Source organism: Salmo salar, chromosome ssa05 (genome assembly GCF_905237065.1).
Source record: "Salmo salar chromosome ssa05, Ssal_v3.1, whole genome shotgun sequence".
Lineage (NCBI taxonomy): Eukaryota > Metazoa > Chordata > Actinopteri > Salmoniformes > Salmonidae > Salmo > Salmo salar.
Genome location: NC_059446.1, coordinates 66,621,442 through 66,643,238, shown reverse-complemented (window position 1 = coordinate 66,643,238; position 21,797 = coordinate 66,621,442). Strand labels below are relative to the sequence as shown.

The 21,797-nt window shown below is 45.6% G+C and overlaps 1 protein-coding gene across 2 annotated transcripts in view; it reads left to right on the top strand.

The window, feature by feature from the left end:
- The window catches only part of ascc3 (activating signal cointegrator 1 complex subunit 3), a 163,610-nt gene that overhangs the window by 43,970 nt on the left and 97,843 nt on the right, over positions 1-21,797 (top strand). For both annotated transcript variants that reach the window (XM_045718629.1, XM_045718630.1), the window contains exons 10-11: positions 10,724-10,927; positions 11,438-11,578. In XM_045718629.1, the coding sequence (XP_045574585.1) occupies positions 10,724-10,927; positions 11,438-11,578 (345 nt within the window). The remainder of the gene's footprint in view (positions 1-10,723; positions 10,928-11,437; positions 11,579-21,797) is intronic.

The window sequence follows — 21,797 nt, the reverse complement described above, 5'->3', positions numbered from 1 at the left end:
GTGAGTCCGTGTGAGTCCGTGTGAGTGTGTGAGTCCGTGTGTGTGAGTCCGTGTGTGTGAGTGTGAGTCCGTGTGTGAGTGTGAGTCCGTGTGTGTGTGTGTGTGTGTGAGTCCGTGTGTGTGTGTGTGTGTGTGTGTGTGTGTGTGAGTCCGTGTGTGTGTGAGTCCGTGTGTGTGTGAGTCCGTGTGAGTCCGTGTGTGTGTGAGTCCGTGTGTGTGTGTGTGTCCGTGTGTGTGTGTGTCCGTGTGTGTGTGAGTCCGTGTGTGTGTGAGTCCGTGTGTGTGTGAGTCCGTGTGTGTGTGTGAGTCCGTGTGTGTGTGAGTCCGTGTGTGTGTGAGTCCGTGTGTGTGAGTCCGTGTGTGTGTGTGTGTGTGTGTGAGTCCGTGTGTGTGTGTGAGTCCGTGTGTGTGTGAGTGTGTGAGTCCGCGTGTGTGTGTGTGTGTGTGTGTGTGTGAGTCCGTGTGTGTGTGTGTGTGTGTGAGTCCGTGTGTGTGTGTGTGTGTGAGTCCGTGTGAGTCCGTGTGAGTCCGTGTGAGTCCGTGTGAGTCCGTGTGTGTGTGTGAGTCCGTGTGTGTGAGTCCGTGTGTGTGAGTCCGTGTGTGTGAGTCCGTGTGTGTGAGTCCGTGTGTGTGAGTCCGTGTGTGTGTGTGTGTGAGTCCGTGTGTGTGTGTGTGTCCGTGTGTGAGAGTCCGTGTGAGTGTGGGTTTGTGTGTGTGAGTCCGTGTGTGAGAGTCCGTGTGTGTGTGTGTGTGAGTCCGTGTGTGTGTGTGCGTGTGTGAGTCCGTGTGTCCGTGTGTGAGTGTGAGTCCGTGTGTGAGTCCGTGTGTGTGAGTCCGTGTGTGTGAGTCCGTGTGTGTGAGTCCGTGTGTGTGAGTCCGAGTCCGTGTGTGTGAGTGTGAGTCCGTGAGTGTGGGTCCGTGTGTGTGAGTGTGAGTCCGTGTGTGTGAGTCCGTGTGTGTGTGAGTCCGTGTGTGTGTGAGTCCGTTTGTGTGCGTGTGTGAGTGAGTCGGTGCATGTGGGGGTGTGTTGGTGCGTGTGAGTGTGTCCGTCCGTGCGTGTGCGAGTGAGTGTCCCTGTGTGAGTGAGTCCCCGCGTCCCCGACTGAGTGAGAGTCGGTGCGTGTGCGTGAGCCCGTGCATGCAGGTGCAAGTGAGTCTGTCCGTCCGTGGGTTTGCGAGTGAGTTGTCCCCGTGCGAGTGAGTTGTCCCCGTGCGAGTGAGTGAGTGAGTGAGTGAGTCCGTTCTACTGGCGTGCTATGGGGAAATTAATGGGCCTCCTGTTTGATGCATCTAACTCTGTCAAACTCCACAGTATAGCGCGTGTGTGTGTGTGTGTGTGTGTGCGTGTGTGTTTGGCCAGGTCATTCAGTGCTCTGTGTGTAGGCTTGGAGCAGGCTGATAAGCTGTTTACTAAAACTAGCAATTAAAATTTGATCAAGCTGTCAATTCAAATGGAATGAAATGGAACTGAAAAGTAATTAAAAGCATAGCTTGCAAACAACAACTTTCTTTTTAGCTCCCCATTACCAATGCACATCATTTAATTAGTTTAGCAGTTCTCACCCTGACTCATACAGTCAATAAATGCTTACACGTATACAGTAGCCACACGCATACACCTTTGCACAGGTGATAGTCCTCGTTAAAATGTTTAGGTGAGCAGGTACAGTGCATTTGGAAAGTATTCACACCCCTTTTTCCACATTTTGTTACATTACAGCCTTAGTCTAAAATGTATTAAATGTACTTTTTTTCCTCATCAATCTATGCACACTACCCCATAATGACAAAGCAAAAACAGGTTTTTAGATTTTTTTGCAAATGTATAAAAAAATTAAATCATTACCTTATTTAAATAAAGTATTCAGACTCTTTGCTATTGAGTTCGGGTACATCCTGTTTCTATTGACCATCCTTGATGTTTCTACAACTTGATTGGAGTCCACCTTTTGGTAAATTCAATTGATTGGACATGATTTGGAAAGGCACACACCTGTCTAAATAAGGTCCCACAGTTGACAGTGCATGTCAGAGAAAAAACCAAGCCATGAGGTCGAAGAAATTGTCCGTAGAGCTCCGAGACAGAATTGTGTCGAGGCACAGATCTGGGGAATGGTACCAAAAAGATTCTACAGCATTGAATTTCTTCAAGAACACAGTGTCCTCCATCATTCTTAAATGGAAGAAGTTTGGAACCACCAAGACTCGTCCTAGATCTGGCCGCCCGGCCAAACTGAGCCTTCGGGGGAGAAGGTGGCAGGTAGCCTTGTGGTTAGAGCGTTGGACTAGTAACCGAAAGGTTGCAAGATCGAATCCCCCAAGCTGACAAGGTAAAAATCTTTTGTTCTGCCCCTGAACAAGGCAGTTAACCCACTGTTCCTAGGCCGTCATTGAAAATAAGAATCTGTTCTTAACTGACTTGCCTGGTTAAATAAAGGTGAAATAAATTAAAGGGCCTTAGTCAGGGAGGTGACCATGTCTACAGCACTCCACCAATCAGGTCTTTATGGTGGCGTGGCCAGACGGAAGCCATTCCATTCTCTACCAATCAGGCCTTTATGGTGGCGTGGCCAGACGGAAGCCATTCCATTCTCCACCAATCAGGCCTTTATGGTGGCGTGGCCAGACGGAAGCCATTCCATTCTCTACCAATCAGGCCTTTATGGTGGCGTGGCCAGACGGAAGCCATTCCATTCTCTACCAATCAGGCCTTTATGGTGGCGTGGCCAGATGGAAGCCATTCCATTCTCCACCAATCAGGTCTTTATGGTGGCGTGGCCAGACGGAAGCCATTCCATTCTCTACCAATCAGGCCTTTATGGTGGCGTGGCCAGACGGAAGCCATTCCATTCTCTACCAATCAGGCCTTTATGGTGGCGTGGCCAGACGGAAGCCATTCCATTCTCCACCAATCAGGCCTTTATGGTGGCGTGGCCAGACGGAAGCCATTCCATTCTCTACCAATCAGGCCTTTATGGTGGCGTGGCCAGACGGAAGCCATTCCATTCTCCACCAATCAGGCCTTTATGGTGGCGTGGCCAGACGGAAGCCATTCCATTCTCCACCAATCAGGCCTTTATGGTGGCGTGGCCAGACGGAAGCCATTCCATTCTCTACCAATCAGGCCTTTATGGTGGCGTGGCCAGACGGAAGCCATTCCATTCTCCACCAATCAGGCCTTTATGGTGGCGTGGCCAGACGGAAGCCATTCCATTCTCTACCAATCAGGCCTTTATGGTGGCGTGGCCAGACGGAAGCCATTCCATTCTCTACCAATCAGGCCTTTATGGTGGCGTGGCCAGACGGAAGCCATTCCTCAGTAAAAGGCACATGACACCCCGCTTTGAGTTTGCCAAAAGGCAGTTAAAGACTAGTCAGGATCGAGGGAAAAATTAACGGAGCAAAGTACAGAGCTCCTTGATGAAAACCTTCTCCAGAGCACTCAAGACCTCAGACTGGGGGTGAAGGTTCACCTTCCAACAGGACTACAACCCTAAGCACAATGTCCTTGAGTGGCCCAGCCAGAGCCCAATCGAACATCTCTGAAGAGACCTGTAAATAGCTAGGCAGCGACGCTCTCCATCCAACCTGACAGAGCTTAAGAGGATCTGCAGAAAAGAATGGGAGAAACTCCCCAAATACAGGTGTGCCAAGCTTATAGGGTCATACCCAAGAAGACTCGAGGCTGTAATTTCTGCCAAAGGTGCTTCAACCTGTTTTTGCTTTCTCTTCATGGGGCATTGTGTGTAGATTAATGAGGGGGGGGAAACGATTTAATCCATTTTAGAATAGGTCTGTGAAGTAACAAAATGTGGAAAAAGTCAAGATGTCTGAATACTTTCCAAATGCACTGTGTTAAAACTAGGACAGGGAGGCAATTGGACAGAGACTGCTTGGTAGGTGTTTTAGATTTAGCTGTAGAATCATTACTGGGATCTTTGAGTGTCTAATTAGTGAGTTTAGAGTGGCTGGTGGATTGGTTCTGTATTGCCAGTTTATTCCCAATCAGCCTGGTTGGCACATTTGGGTGTAGGCTGTGCTAGCACTCTAATAATGAGCCTGCTGGCTTCCATTGCACTCACTACACAGTACAGACTGGGAAATATACACACACACACACACACACACACACACACACACACACACACACACACACACACACAGAGACTACACTGTATGAACCGAGAGTGGGACACACACACACACACACACACACAGTACTGAATGGGATTGGGATACACACACAACACCGATGTTCTGGGCCTGGATGGTTTTGATACTCCCAAAAAATCTGTGGTGAGCGGTCACGTTCCATCCAGCTTGCTCACTTTAAAAGTGTTCACGGTATGGTCCTCTATTAGACTTCTGGAACTAACAATGTTTTAGTCAGGGGGTTAGGCACATGGTGTATCAGAATGTAAAGTGATGTTTTTGGTTGGAATTAGTCAGTTGTACATGATGACGATAATGATGATGATGATGAATAGGTGGCGACGAAGCTGGAATGAGGCAGTCGTATCTAGGACACTTTTGAGATGGTTCCTTCAAATGGAATTTTGGTTATAAAAAAAATCCTAAACTTATGTCTGGTCAAACACGTTTTAAAGTGAACAGAGGTTCGGGAGAGAAGGGCTTTCACAAATGTTATGCTTCAGCTCCCAGCCCCCTCTGGACCTCTCCCATTTCTCCACTCACATCAGCACCACCTGGTTGACATCCTGGGGAGAACCCTTTGATATCTGCATGGGTCTGTCTATGTGGGGGAGTAGGGCTGCGACATTCCAGTAACTTTCCCCAAATTCCCAGGTTTTCCAGAAATCCCAGTTGGAGGATTCCATGAATATTCCAACCACGGTTTTTGGAAACCTGGGGATTTTGGGAAAGTTACTAGGATTTTTCAACCCCAGGGGTGAGAAAAACAGGAATCTGAGATTGCCTGGGGGATGAAATGTGTTAAGACTATTGTTGTTGTAATTGAGTTGGAATCTTGCCTGGTGATGTCAAATTATTTTTGTTACTCAAAGTTTGGCCTTTAACTCATAGAAACAATATGATAATCCCAGTGTGCACACTGATGGACTGATCGCAGGCCTGTTCATAAACTCAGTCACAGGAAATAACTCCAAACTGTGGCCAGTTGATAAAACAACCATGTAGAATTTTCTCTTAAAGGTGAATTGTGATGTCTACTGTTGGTTGTTTCTCTTAACTGTAGGCCGTCATTGTAAATAAGAATGTGTTCTTAACTGACTTGCCTAGTTAAATAAAGGTTAAATAAAAACATTTCAACTGTTAGCTATATTTGTGGTGTTTCACTTATTGCTGAAGATGAATAACCATGCTGGTGTTTGTTGCTTGATTTTTAATGAAATGAATGTTATGTTAACAGCTGCATATGATAGTATCTCAAGTAGCCTACAGTAACGTTACCTCTTCAGTGAGTTACTGCTGCTTGGACCCCGGAGACGACTCCTGGCAGGGACAGCTGCATCTCCTATTGGAAGATTTACAGTGCATACATCTGATTAACAATGAAGCCAGCCAGAGACGCTTTAAGAAATGAAGAAAAAAATACATAAACAAAGCACTGAAGATTTTCAAAAAGATTATTAAAGGATGGCAACTTCATATTTACAACATGTATGCATTAGCTCAAGGTGAATATTGGGGCAGGCATACATTTGCATGAATTAGCATGTTTAAGGAGTTCGGGACGCTGGCTCCTCGTTATCTACAGACAAAGTCGATAAATCAAAACAAAAGGGGGTCTAGCCGCTTAAAGTGAACGTGTTTGCCACAGCGACACAGTGTGTGTGTTTGAGTCCTGGCAATTGTGTGTGCTTGCTTGCATGTGTGCTTGTGCGTGTGTGTGCAGGAGCCTTGCGGAAGAGGGTGAAACTGTGCCGCTCCTAATTCAGAAATGCATATTTATAAATTGGTTGGTGCTCTCAGGACCTGGCCTTGGGGGAAATAATTGGTTAGACAGGAGGATGCTCGACTCGCCAGGGAGAGAGGATGAGAGGAAGTCAGCCCTACAGTCATTTAGACTAGAGAGAAAGAATGAGTACAAAACAACATACTGCACTAATATCCATTCCTTTACTCGCTTAGTTCAAAGATATGTCAAGATGGTGTGTATAGTATTGTCTTTCTCTCTTTTGCCCTCTTTCTTTTTTTTTCTCTCTCTGCCTCTCTTTGTATTCCTCTCTCTCTCGCTCTCTCTCTCTCTCTCTCTCTCTCTCTCTCTCTCTCTCTCTCTCTCTTTGTATTCCTCTCTCTCTCTCTCTCTCTCTCTCTCTCTCTCTCTCTCTCTCTCTCTCTCTTCTCTTCCTCTCTCTCTCTCTCTCTCTCTCTCTCTCTCTCTCTCTGCCTCTCTTTGTATTCTCTCTCTCTCTCTCTCTCTCTCTCTCTCTCTCTCTCTCTCTGCCTCTCTTTGTATTCCTCTCTCTCTCTCTCTCTCTCTCTCTCTCTCTCTCTCTCTCTCTCTCTCTCTCTGAATGAATGAACAAAAATATAAATGCAACATGCAACAATTGAATAATTTTACTGACTAATAGTTAGTTGAAGGAAATCAGTCAATTTAAATAAATAAATTGGGCCCTAATCAATGGATTTCACATGACTGGGAAAGTGCGTAGCGATGGGTGGGCCTGGGAGGGCAAACTGGGGAGCCAGGCCCAGCCAATCAGAAATAATGTTTCCCGACAAAAGGGCCTTATTACAAACAGAAATACTCCTGAGCACCCCCCCCCCCATCTTCAGACGATCCCACCTGTTAGGTGGATGGATTATCTTGGCAGAGGATTAGTGCCCACAAACAGGGATGTAAACGAATTTGTGATCGGAAGCTTTTTGTGCATATGGAACATTTCTGGGATCATTTATTTCAGCTCATTAAAAATGTGACCGACACCTTACATGTTGCGTTTAGATTTTGGTTCTGTGTGTGTGTATATGTGTGTATATATATATATCTCTTCTACTCCATGCCATGTTAAAACCACAATCGTCCTTCAGCCTTCCACCAGCTTAAGTGGACTCTAATAAAGTTGCTCTTTGATGCATTAATAATTTAACCTCCTCCTGCCTTCATCAGAGTTGGGTTTTCAGGGCCTCGGGGCTGACTCCTGCCTTCATCAGAGTTGGGTTGTCAGGGCCGCGGTGCAGACTCCTGCCTTCATCAGAGTTGGGTTGGGTTTTCAGGGCCTCGGGGCTGACTCCTGCCTTCATCAGAGTTGGGTTGTCAGGGCCTCGGGGCTGACTCCTGTCTTCATCAGAGTTGGGTTGTCAGGGCCTCGGTGCTGACTCCTGCCTTCATCAGAGTTGGGTTGTCAGGGCCGCGGTGCAGACTCCTGCCTTCATCAGAGTTGGGTTGGGTTGTCAGGGCCTCGGTGCTGACTCCTGCCTTCATCAGAGTTGGGTTGTCAGGGCCGTGGTGCTGACTCCTGCCTTCATCAGAGTTGGGTTGGGTTTTCAGGGCCGTGGTGCTGACTCCTGCCTTCATCAGAGTTGGGTTGGGTTTTCAGGGCCTCGGGGCTGACTCCTGCCTTCATCAGAGTTGGGTTTTCAGGGCCGTGGTGCTGACTCCTGCCTTCATCAGAGTTGGGTTTTCAGGGCCGTGGTGCTGACTCCTGCCTTCATCAGAGTTGGGTTGTCAGGGCCTCGGTGCTGACTCCTGCCTTCATCAGAGTTGGGTTGTCAGGGCCTCGGTGCTGACTCCTGCCTTCATCAGAGTTGGGTTTTCAGGGCCGTGGTGCTGACTCCTGCCTTCATCAGAGTTGGGTTTTCAGGACCGCGGTGCTGACTCCTGCCTTCATCAGAGTTGGGTTGGGTTTTCAGGGCCTCGGGGCTGACTCCTGCCTTCATCAGAGTTGGGTTGGGTTTTCAGGGCCTCGGGGCTGATTCCTGCCTTCATCAGAGTTGGGTTTTCAGGGCTGCGGGGCTGACTCCTGCTTTCATCAGAGTTGGGTTGTCAGGGCCTCGGTCTGCGTTTTCAGGTGCTGACTCCTGCCTTCATCAGAGTGCCTTCATCAGAGTTGGGTTTTCAGGGCCTCGGGGCTGACTCCTGCCTTCATCAGAGTTGGGTTTTCAGGGCCGCGGGGCTGACTCCTGCTTTCATCAGAGTTGGGTTTTCAGGGCCGTGGTGCTGACTCCTGCTTTCATCAGAGTTGGGTTGTCAGGGCCTCGGTGCTGACTCCTGCCTTCATCAGAGTTGGGTTTTCAGGGCCGCGGTGCTGACTCCTGCCTTCATCAGAGTTGGGTTTTCAGGGCCGTGGTGCTGACTCCTGCCTTCATCAGAGTTGGGTTTTCAGGACCGCGGTGCTGACTCCTGCCTTCATCAGAGTTGGGTTGGGTTTTCAGGGCCTCGGGGCTGACTCCTGCCTTCATCAGAGTTGGGTTGGGTTTTCAGGGCCTCGGGGCTGACTCCTGCCTTCATCAGAGTTGGGTTTTCAGGGCCGCGGGGCTGACTCCTGCTTTCATCAGAGTTGGGTTGTCAGGGCCTCGGTGCTGACTCCTGCCTTCATCAGAGTTGGGTTTTCAGGGCCGTGGTGCTGACTCCTGCCTTCATCAGAGTTGGGTTTTCAGGGCCGCGGGGCTGACTCCTGCTTTCATCAGAGTTGGGTTGTCAGGGCCTCGGTGCTGACTCCTGCCTTCATCAGAGTTGGGTTTTCAGGGCCGCGGTGCTGACTCCTGCCTTCATCAGAGTTGGGTTTTCAGGACCGCGGTGCTGACTCCTGCCTTCATCAGAGTTGGGTTGGGTTTTCAGGGCCTCGGGGCTGACTCCTGCCTTCATCAGAGTTGGGTTGGGTTTTCAGGGCCTCGGGGCTGACTCCTGCCTTCATCAGAGTTGGGTTTTCAGGGCCGCGGGGCTGACTCCTGCTTTCATCAGAGTTGGGTTGTCAGGGCCTCGGTGCTGACTCCTGCCTTCATCAGAGTTGGGTTTTCAGGGCCGTGGTGCTGACTCCTGCCTTCATCAGAGTTGGGTTTTCAGGACCGCGGTGCTGACTCCTGCCTTCATCAGAGTTGGGTTTTCAGGGCCGTGGTGCGATGCCTTCACGATGGGTTTTCAGGGCCGCGGGGCTGACTCCTGCTTTCATCAGAGTTGGGTTGTCAGGGCCTCGGTGCTGACTCCTGCCTTCATCAGAGTTGGGTTTTCAGGGCCGCGGTGCTGACTCCTGCCTTCATCAGAGTTGGGTTTTCAGGGCCGCGGTGCTGACTCCTGCCTCTTCTCTCGTCTTTGGCCCCAGTCCCTGGATGACACGCAGCACTCAAATTCTTTATTTTTCTGAGTGTCAGAGAGAAACTGGGAGGAAGAGTAGAGTGATGACATATTTTTAATGAATCCTTAAATAAATGATATTGCTGTCTAAGCTCAAGACATCCCAATCCACTCCGAGAGAGAGACAGAGTGAGAGAGAAAGAGTTGAGAGAGGGAGCATGAAGTAAAAGAAGGCTATAAAGTGAGTGAGAGACAGATGGGGACAGAGCACACACCTGGACCTGCAGTTCTGTCTCTCATTCCCTCGGAGTGAGGGTGGCCGGAGCAGTTAACTGCCCACTCTGACGGCTGAATGTCTTGTTTGTGTCCGAGTAGTGGGCGGTCGACTGGTCACGGTTGCTGTCTTTCAGAAGGGCCATTTCTCTCCTTATCAACGTCGGTCGCCGGGAGATTGAGGCCTGTCTGTCACTCACGCTCTGTTACCATGGAGAAGTCAAGCGGTGGGCAGGTTGATTGACAGCTGTTCCCACCACTCAGGATTTAACCTCTCTCCTACTGGCAGTCAAAGCCCTCCCCCTTCCCACACCCTGTCTGCAGCCACCCACTAGGCATCAGTAAATCATCCCCCATATAGCAGGGATCATCAGCTAGATTGAGCCGCTGGACAATTTTTTTTCTTGAGCGGATGGTCGGGGGGCCGGGACATAATTGCAAATCATTTGTAGACTGCAAATTGACCACAAGAAGCCCAAACAGATATAACGTTTGACTAAAACATAATAATTTCAGCCCTTTGCTTTCATTTATATACGATCAGATGTGTCTATTGGGAATACTTGGGAACAGATTTCTTTAAATTAAAATCACATGGAGATCATTTCCTGGTGTTTTTACAGTCTTTTGTTTCCAAAAAATACAATTCCCCCAAAAATGCAAAATTAAAAAAGAAATACTTTTTAATTTTTTGCTCAGAAGACTGCCAGTTGGGAAACCTGCCCTATAATATGAGCAAAGTGGTCTGTCAATCAGTGGTAGATAGGTGTACACTCGTGTGTGTGTGTGTGTGTGTGTGTGTGTGTGTGTGTGTGTGTGTGTGTTTGTGGGGGGGGGCGGAGTGGTTTGTCAGTGTTCTCAATGTTCTTTCCATTATGTGACTCATCTAAAACAATTCAAATGTTCTGCTGACCCTCTCAATAAGGACAACCAATGTTTGTCTTTACCCCGACCCCTAAACCAGTCAGCTGTAACCGTCCCTCTCGTCTGCTCTGTCCTGACGTGTGTGTTAGACTTGTATCATCATGATCCCATGTCTGTCTTTGTAATGACTCCCATAATTACTCTGTGATTTTAACCTTTTCTTATCATCTTCCTCCCTCTCACTCTCTGTTGCACCCTCTCTCGCTCTCTCTCTGTCGTTCTCTGTTGCACTCTCGGTCTCTTTCTGTGTCTCTCTGTCTCTCGCTCTCTCTCTCCCTCTCTCTCTCCCTCTTTCATTCCCCCCAGGTTGGTCAGTTGGTGTTTAAGGGGATGCAGCGTCTGAACAGGATCCAGTCCATAGTGTTTGAGACGGCCTACAACACCAATGAGAACCTGCTCATCTGCGCCCCCACCGGGGCCGGCAAGACCAACATCGCCATGCTGACAGTCCTCCATGAGATCAGACAGCACCTCCAACCTGGAGGGGTCATCAAGAAGGATGAGTTCAAGGTACCACTCAGCTGTGTGTGTGTGTGTGTGTGTGTGTGTGTGTGTGTGTGTGTGTGTGTGTGTGTGTGAGCAAGACATACAAACATACAGTAGAACGCATTTATTATTGGTTGTCCTTATGAAGCCACGCCCCCCCACACTCATACACACACACACATGTTCTAATACACACACATTCTAACACCACACACCCGATGCAAGCCAGCGACGATAGCCACTTTTTCATATATTTCCATTAAACTTTCTTAATCTGGCCTGTTTCATATTTTTCAATAAATAGTGATTTATGCTGGTTGCCAGGGAACAAGTGATACTCTGCTGTACAGTCATTTATCATGACTGTGACCTTTCACTTCCTCTCACTTTCTTTCTCTCCTTCTCCCCCCGTTCTCCCTTTTCTCTCTCTATATATATATATTTATCTCCCTCCCTCTTTCTCTCTCCTCTCTCCTACTCGCTCCCTCTCTTCCCTCCATCTCTCTCTCCCTCCCTCTCTCCCGTTGTCTGTAGATAGTGTATGTAGCTCCTATGAAGGCCCTGGCAGCAGAGATGACGAATTACTTCAGTAAGCGGTTGGAGCCACTGGGCATTGCTGTCAAAGAGCTCACTGGAGACATGCAGCTAACCAAAGGGGAGATCCTGCGTACACAGGTACTGTACAAACACACATGGGTGCGTAAGCACACACACACGCAGTTTCTGCGTTGGCTTTCCCTATGCTCCATTGGTCCAGAGTGGAGTTGTGTTCTGGCTCACGACTGTTCTCTAGCGCCTCCCAGTGGTTGGCTCTCAGCTCTGCTCTGCTCTCTGGATTACAGTAGCTCCGTACCCTCTTCACACTGAGCACTTTTACATGCACTAATAATTCGATATTAAACGGATTATGACAGTAGGTCGGTTATGGCAATAGTCATGTAAACACTTTACTCTGCTTATTTTATTCGGCCTAAGGTCAAAATCATAGTGAGCATACGCCGATTAAAACACCTGGTGTTCTGAACAATCCTTTGAATTATTAGGACATGTAAAAAAAAAACACCTTAACAAAGTTATAGCACTGTGTTTCAAAATGATTTTGCAAGAGTGATGTGACTGTGTTTTTGGCAGAAGTAGTGTAAAGCTTGCAGCCATTGACGCAGTGGAAACATGTTCTCTGGAGTGATGAATCACACTTCACTATCTGGCAGTCTGATGGATAAATCTGGGTTTGGCGGATGCCAGGAGAATGCTAACTGCCCGACTGCATAGTGCCAACTGTAAAGTTTGGTGGAGGAGGAATAATGGTCTGCGGCTGTTTTTCATGGTTCGGGCTAGGCCCCTTAGTTCCATTGAAGGGAAATCTTAACGCTACAGCAATGACATTCTAGACGATTCTGTGCTTCCAACTTTGTGGCAACAGTTTGGGGAAGGCCCTTTCCTGCCAGCATGACAATGTCCTGTCAGCACAAACGTGCTCCATACAGAAATGGTTTGTCGAAATCGGTGTGGAAGAACTTGACTGGCCTGCACAGAGCCCTGACCTAAAACCCCATCGAACACCTTTGGGATGAATTGGAACGCCGACTGCGAGCCAGGCCTAATCGCCCAACATCATTGCCCGACCTCACTAATGCTCTTGTGGCTGTATGGAAGCAAGTCCCCGCAGCAATGTTCCAACATCTAGTGGAAAGCGTTCCCAGACAAGTGGAGGCTGTTATAGCAGCAAAGGAGGGACAAACTCCATATTAATGCCCATGATTTTGGAATGAGATGTTCGACAAGCAGTTGTCCACATACTTTTGGCCATGTAGTGTATGTTTGCATTCATCTATATGAAAACAGTGTGCAACAATTAATCATAACCATTACAGATAAATAATTGCCAAATTGCCTCATATATATTCAGTCAATAGAAAAACAAGTGCCATTTAAGATGAATTTATTGAAACCGTAATATCAACTGGTTGTATTATATCGTGGAACACAGTCTTCAAAAAGGAAGTAACCTCAGCAGTGGCGCTTGCTTGAAGAAGACTATGGCTGTGCAATGGTATAGCCTTGTTTTGTTAATTTAGCAGACAAGACGCTCTTATTTCTCGAGCCCTTATCACAGTCAATACACACCTATGTTATATAACAGAATAAAATATAACAGAATAGTGAGAAGTGATTATTTGAAACGGGGCTCAATTTGGCGAATTGAAGAAAAAAAATGTCTGGGTTATTAACCAAAATCTGTCTTTTCGATGTTTAATTTAGTTTATTCTGCCTGTTGTTTGTATTTTCTAAATGTATTAACAAATACGCTCCTTGTCTTTATCAAACTAATGTTTTTGCATATTTTCAGTGTGGAACATGTCTATGTTCAGGGTGGTTATAGCCTAGGCCAGGTATTCTCAAACAGGGGAACGCGCAATGCCGCCGGGGGTATGCCAAATAAAAATGGGATTCACATTTAAAAAACAGTACATTTATATTTTCCAACAAGGTTTTCCTGTCGCCTGAGTGGTCTCGTTTCACTGCCCAAAATAAGATTAAACCATCTAGTGTTCAGCGAAATAACAACACAATGTCAAATACTGGTAGCCTAGTCAAATAATTAACATCCAATCACATTAACAGTTACTCTCTCGCGGGAAACCTTCACTCCGAAACCGCAGACATTTAGAAACTAAACATGACAATTTGAAAAAAAAGCCACGGGAGTTTTTTGAGCAAGACTAAAGTCTACTTTCGAGTAGTAAGACATGTATAAAAGCAACAGATACCATTAATAAGAAGGGGCTAGAAGCATCTTATATGGTGAGCTACCGAGTGGCTAGGACAGGCAAGCCCCATGCTATTGTGGAGGACTAAATTCTTCCTGCTGCCAAGGATATGGCTGGGACAATGCTGGGGGGAAAGGCCAAAATAACTATACAGACAATGTCTTCATCAAACAACACTGTTTCACAACGCATCAGTGACATGGCAGGAGATGTTTTGAAACAATTACAGCTTTGGTGGTCAAGATGTGTTGGTATCTATACTGATGGCGCAAAAGCCATGACAGGGAGACATAGTGGGTTGGTAACGTGCGTGTAAGCCGTTGCTCCCGACGCCACTTGGGTCACTGCAGCATCCACCGAGAGGCTCTTGCTGCCAAGGGAATGCCTGACAGCTTGAAATAAGTTTTGGACACTACAGTGAAAATGGTTAACTTTGTTAAAGCACGGCCCCTGAAATCTTGTGTATTTTCTGCATTATGTAACGCTTTTACAGCATACTGAAGTGCGCAGGTTATCAAGGGGCAAAGTATTGACAGGTTTATTTTTTTATTGAGTGACGAGCTTAAAGTTTTCTTTACTGACCATAATTCTTTATTTTTACTTGTCTGACCGCTTGCATGATAAGTTTCTCACATGATTGGCCTATTTGGTTGATGTTTTTGTCTCGCCTGAAGGATCTGAATCTAGGATTACAGGGACTCTCCACAACTATTTTCAATGTGTGGGACAAAATTGAGGCTATGATTAAGAAGTTGGATCACTTTTCTGTCTGCATTAACAAGGACCACACACAGGTCTTTCCATCATTGTATGATTTTGTTTGCAAATGAACTCAAGCTTACGGACAATGTCAAATGTGATATAGCGAAGCACATGAGTGAGCCGGGTGCACAATTACGCAGGTACTTTCCCAAAACATACGACAAACAGCTGAATTCGTTATCCCTTTCATGCCCTGCCTCCAGTCCACTTACCGATATCTGAACAAGAGAGCCTCATCGAAATTGCAACAAGCGGTTTTGTGAAAATGTAATTTAATCAGAAGCCACTGCCAGATTTCTGGATTGGGCTGTACTCAGAGTAACCTGCCTTGGCAAATTGCGCTGTTAAGACACTGATGCCCTTTGCAACCATGTACCTATGTGAGAGTGGATTCTCGGCCCTCAGTAGCATGAAAACTAAATACAGGCACAGACTGTGTGAGGAAAATGATTTAAGACTGAGACTCTCTCCCATACAATCCAACATTGCAGAGTTATGTGCATCATTTCAAGCACACCCTTCTCATTAACCTGTGGTGAGTTATTCACAATTTTTGATGAACAAATAAAGTTTTATATGTAAGATGGCTAAATAAATAGCACACTCATTGTCACTTCCCACTAGCCGGGTTGTGACTAAAACTCACACTCATTCTTATGTTTAATAAATGTATCATATAGTGTGTTAGCCCAGGCTAACCAATTCTAAATGGCAGTAGCAGTTCGCAAATTAGTGTTGTCACTAGTTACTACAGTAACAAAGTCATTAACCCCGCCCATTTCTAAGATGTTTCTTAAAATGTGATTTTAATCTCTTAACCCTAACCTTAACCACACTGCTAACCTTATGCCTAATCCTAACCTTAAATTAACACCAAAAAATAAATGTTATTACAGTTTTTTACGATATAGCCAATTGTGCCTTTGTGGCTGTGGTAACTAGTGACAACCGCAATGTGGCCTAAACGGAAATTAGACGGGACGCAATTATTCCAAAACTGCAGCTCGCTGTTGGAACACATATTTCCTATACTTAAGTCAACCAGTCCATTGTTATTTATTTTTTTATAATAAAACCGTCGTCATTTGGCATGGAATGTAGCTTGTGTATCCCATCAGTTATACCCCTTTTTCTAGGCATTTATTTCTGTACACTCAGCACGCGTGTGTAGAGGGAGGGGTCGCAACGCAATTGAGTGAGTGAGACACGGAGGGGAATGGGAGTTTAGGGAGAATTGTTTGATGCTTGGCTTGGTTTCTTTTTTGTTGTGCCTCACAAATGCTCATGTGCAAATGGTAAACTAGAGGCAAAGCAAATTAAAGTTGTCTTCAAAATAAAACTTAGACCACATACACTGAACAAAAGTATAAACGCAATATGCAATCATTTCAAAGATTTTACTGAGTTACAGTTCATATAAGGAAATCAGTCAATTGAAATAAGTGCATTAAGCCTTAATCTATGGATTTCACATGACTTGGAATACACATGTGACTCGTATGTCAAGGGTCAATTCCATTTGAAAGCTTTTCTTTTTTGTAAATCAAAATTCGTTTTTTTTTGGCAGAAATGCCTTCTGAAATGTGGACTTTCATCTTCCTTAATAACAAACGTGTATGCCATCTGTAAATACGAATACAATTGTTAAATTACCAGCCTAGTTGGTTTAGCCACAGGAAAAGTCAGCAACTTTCCTGCTAGCCATGATTTGCTGAGATGAGTGGGCTGGACATGCCGAGAGATGAGTTCGGATTGGTCTGCCATATAGCACCTTCTGTCTATTTGAGCTGGGCAGTATGTGTAGGTAATCCTGTCTAATGCAGCTTTAAAAAAAAAAAAAAAGTATTTTAAATGTATCACGTAGTAGAACTGAATAAATGTCGCTCTCCACTTTCTGGGGGACCAAGTTTTGAAATCAGTGGAAATAGAGTATGATAGCTAAGGAGATGGAGAAAACACCTATCTCTGGATTACATCTTCAAACTATGGGGCAACCATGGCATCTGTGACAGGGAGAAGCGTCCACCAATTATGTATACTGGTAAGATAGTCTAGCTAGCTACATTTTCAGATAGTACATATTTCTAGTTTTGACACAGTTGTTTTCATTTCAAGTTAGTGTGGTGTTAGCTAGCTAGCTAATGTTACCTGTATGTTCTTATTATTTGTATCTCAGAGCCATTTGCTTTGCTAGTATAGCCTAATGTTGGCTAGCTAACATTGAACCTGGTTGGTTAGCTACCTGAAGATTCATGCAGGGTAGTAAAGTCATGAGTTGGGATTATGGTTCATTGTTTACCTAGCTAGCTACATGTCTTAACAAAAGACTCCACTATGCAAGTAACCATTTCAATAGAATGTCACTGCGACAACTGATGATAGACGTAGCTGGTAAATTCGCTCTGGCTATCTACTCCGATTTCAGTCACTCTCATCTGAGTGTGCCAGAGCGCTCAACACCCGTTGAATATGGGCGGTGTCAGATAACATAAAAACAGCCTAACCCCCTCTGCTAGGGCGAGTAAAATGGTCAGTGAGCTGTTCTCTTATCTGGAAGTAGCTAGCAAGGTAGCCAATGTTAGCCAGTTAGCTTGGGTGCTTGACTGCTGTTTTTAGGACAGAATGCTCAGCTCAACCCTTAAGGAGATGGGTGGGGATAAAGCTTAAGAGGGTGGGAATGATGCTGAATGGGTGTAGATAAAGAAGAGCTTTCCTGTAGGTGCCAAAACATTCAATTAACTGACAACAGTTCTGGTGGACATTCCTGCAGTCAGCATGCCAGTTGTACGCTCCCTCAACTTGACATCTGTGGCATTGTGTTGTGTGACAAAACTGCACATTTTAGAGTGGTTTTTTATTTAGATTTGTATTTATTTATTTTATTTAACCTTTTATTTAACTAGGCAAGTCCCCAGCACAAGGTGCACCTGTTTGATGATCATGCTGTTCAATCATCTTCTTGATATGCCACACCTGTCATGCTGTGTTGTTGTCTTAGGTCTCGCTTTATGTAGTGTTGTGGTGTCTCTTGTCGTGATGTTTGTTTTGTCCTTTTTTTTAAATGTATCCCCTCTCCCCGCTGGAGGCATTTTGCTTCTTGGTAGGCCGTCATTGTAAATAAGAATTTGTTCTTGACTGACTTGCCTAGTTAAATAAAGGTTCACTAAAATAAATTAAAACCTGTCAGGTAAATGGATTATCTTAGCAAAGTAAGTTTTACAGTATTGGGGGAAACATTTTCATCTCTTGTTAAAGATTGAGTTTTGACATCCGTTCGAGTACTCAAGTACTCATGCCCATCCCTAGCATGTAACCGTATTCACTGTAGTGCCAACCACAGACACACACACACAGACTATAGTGCCAACCCCAACCATACTGTTCTGGCTCAGATCTCTTTCTTTACATTGTCCATTCCAGTAACTATGGTGCGTAAATAGGCTAGCCCAGTACAGCTTGGCTTGGTTTGGCTCGATAGGCTCAGTAGTGTGAAAAGGGTATCTGTCATAGCAGCTTATGGCTGTTATAGAGTAGCAGGGTTTACACAGCAGAGGGAGATAACAGGATAGAGACAACATCAGCACTAGACTATCTGGGACATAGATCCACAAGGCAAATACCAATGTCTGGGACAGATGTCCACATGGCCAATACCAGTGTCTGGGACAGATATCCACAGGGCCAATACCAGTGTCTGGGACTGATATCCACAGGGCCAATACCAGTGTCTGGGACAGAGATCCACAGGGCCAATACCAGTGTCTGGGACAGAGATCCACAGGGCCAATACCAGTGTCTGGGACAGAGACCCACAGGGCCAATACCAGTGTCTGGGACAGAGATCCACAGGGCCAATACCAGTGTCTGGGACAGAGATCCACAGGGCCAATACCAGTGTCTGGGACAGAGATCCACAGGGCCAATACCAGTGTCTGGGACAGAGATCCACAGGGCCAATACCAGTGTCTGGGACAGAGATCCACAGGGCCAATACCAGTGTCTGGGACAGAGATCCACAGGGCCAATACCAGTGTCTGGGACAGAGACCCACAGGGCCAATACCAGTGTCTGGGACAGAGACCCACAGGGCCAATACCAGTGTCTGGGACAGAGACCCACAGGGCCAATACCAGTGTCTGGGACAGAGATCCACAGGACCAATAACAGTGTGTTACAGCTGATCTCCTCACACTGCACTTTGGGCTCAGTTAGGATCAGGTCACAAACAGACTTCAGTCATACATCTGGCATTCTGTAGTGAAGAGTAGGAGACAGTATTGTGTCCATGAATCACACAGCAACGTACACAACTGCAGTATAGATAATGGTTGCTCTCCTGTCTTAGTTCAAAATAAAAGCAAGAATTGGCGATACTTTTGAAGGCATGCGCTTAGAACTGATAAGCCATAGAGAGGCCAGCACAACCACAGAGTTTCTCACACTAGACAGTCATGCATGGTCACTCACAGGTCAGAGGCAGGGCCTTTTCTGGATCAAAAAGGGGCTTAGGTGGTTGGCATGGCAGGGGGCGTGGCAATGAGCACGGTTGGCCGAGAAAATATTAGAGGCCCCCATCTTGGAACTGTAGAGAAATGTTTGCATTTTTAAGCCAATTTCCTGCAATTCTACAAATTTCTCCATGGAGCTGAGAGAAATGTTTGCCATTTAAAAGCTAATTTCATGGAATTCTACACATTTTTCCATGCAGCTGAGAATTTATTTAGCAGTTTTAAAGGAAATTTCCTGCGATTCTACATATTCTGCAATTGAGCTGAGAGAACATTTTGCTAGTTTCCTGCAATTCTATTACATTTTCTCATGGTTAATGCTATGTTCTTTTGCTCAGACCTAATAACAAAATGAATACTGCTAAATGTTCAATTCTCCCGATTGTCTAGCTTTTATTTTGGTGTTAGTTCTCAAAGTTTATATTATCAAAAATATATAGGTCCATTATGTTTTCTACATACTTTATCTGTTTGTAGTCTATTAAGTTTACACTTAGTGTTTTTCCATTCCGAAAATTAATAACAAATTACATATATTAAAAAAAAACGTTTTTTTATTAACTGTTAGGACTTAAGCGTCCCAAAAAACACTTAGGCAGCCCGCCCAAGGATTAAAGGGCAGAAAAATCTCTGAGAGGTCAGTGTGTGGCTAGTTGGTTGACATTCTACCAGGAGGCGCGTGTGTGTTCTCTGGGTCTCCATATCTTATCTCTCTCTCCCTCATCTATACTACCCCCCCTCTTCATTTTCCTGATTCCTTGTTCTCAGCAGCCTTATTTGTAGTTGCCATGGTGACTACAGTTAGTTGTACTGTAAAATACCAAATTCATATCCTGTTTATTGTCCACTGTATTTGTGCCTTTGAAGGTGGTGCTTGTATTTTAGCACAGGGGGGAGAGGAGATGCTTTCAAAATGATTAATCAATTGTCCAATCCAATTGTAACAGCTCCCCAGAAAATCAACCAATTAGGTTGTTTGCCTCAGTGAGTGGCCTGTAAATGAGTTTGTTCTTGTCTCGAATGTGTTTGGCGATAGCTCTGTCAACCAGGTGTGTATTCTCTCAATGGTAAAATCATTCATATTTCCCACTACTTCTCCCTTGTTTTATATTCATTTCATTAAGTATATATTTGAATTATTAGTCATTATTTTCCCAGAGCGTTTGACTGTATGTGTGAGTCAACGCTGCGTGTGTGGAACAGGAAGGGGAAAAAGAGGATGAATGGGATTTGTGAAACAAAAAGGAGGGTGGAGTGAAGGATGTAGGCTAAACTCCTTCCCATCTAGTGAGCGCCTCACTGATGGAGGGGGTGAGAGGAGGGGGTGAGAGGTAGACGGAGGGAGACTGAGGGAGACAGAGAGGAAGGAGTAGGCTGAAAAGGTTGCCAAGAACAAGCATATCTAGCAAATCCAAAAGAGGATAGTAGAGCTTAGACTTTAGAGGTTCATAAACCTCCTGGTACTTAAGGATAGAGAGATGAAAGCAGAGAGAGACAGTGAAAGAGAGAGAAATAGAGGGAGAGGGGGGGGGAGATGTGAGTCTTGAGAATGAGGTCAATACCAGTTAATCTGGAGGTGTGTGTCTGGGTGCGTGTGTACGTGCGTTTGTTTCCTTGTGAGAGAGAGGGCACACACACACACTTTTAATGAGGATGGACTGGCAGAGGCTCAACAATATTATCCTTACCCCCTGCATACTCCCACCAACCAGCCTTGCTTCTCTATCTACCCAGACTGTAGAGCTTTGGATGAAATACAATTTCATGAAATGACCTGTTTCTGCTAGTGTGGAGTAAGTGTATTAAAACTCCAATAACAACTCCATTAAAGGTCACTAGGTACTATAAAGTTAGCTCAAGAGACCTCAGGGTAAATAAGGAGGATTTTTTAAAATTATCCTCATACATTTTTGTTATCTGAAACAACTTTCTAACAGACCTTTCTATTTCTCCCTCCCTCCCTCCCTCCCTCCTCCCTCCCTCCCTCCCTCCCTCCCTCCCTCCCTCCCTCCCTCCCTCCCTCCCTCCCTCCCCTCTTACAGACATACTCACACCAGTGTTTGTTTCTCACTGTTTGCATATATGTGTGATGTCGTTGCTGTAGTTCGATACAGAGAAGATAAGCATTCCTGCAATATTATTCTGTTGAAATTGAATTTGATCTGTGAGAAATTAAGCTAATTAATGACTTACTTTATATGTACATACTGTATTCTCCACATAGCTCATCCTACATAACTACTTCCGTACATGCATTCCTTGTAGTAGTATTGTACAGTTAGAAACTTACTGCACTTCTGGAGCTAGAAACACAACTATTTCCCTGCACCTGCTTTTACATCTGCTGGTCTGTTCGCAACAAATAAACAATGATTTGATTTCTGTGTCTGCTATGTCACTGCTATTGTCACAACTCCCATCAAAAACATGCAGTGGATGTGCGAACACACAAACACAGTTGGATACATTTGTAGCCTTGACAAGCTATTAGTCCTTCACTTACAGTATGAAAGCAGTGAAACAATTCTACCCTCTTACCTTTCCCTCCTCGCAAACACCCCCTCTCTATGGCACTGATAGTTACCATGGTAACAGTAGATTTGCTTGGAGTGGCTGCTGGCTGGCAGAAATGCCAGTCTGCGGGTGGGTGGGTGAATGAGCAGTGGGCGTACTGGTCCTGCTGGTCCCTCCCCCTCAGTCCAGAGAGTAGATATTAACTTAATGACAGAGTGGCCCCCTGGCGCTCTGCTCCACAGACAGACATACAGAAAGACACGCACGCACAGACCTCCAGACAGACCGTCAGACAGACCGTCAGACAGGTAGACAGACAGACCGTCCGAGACAGGTAGA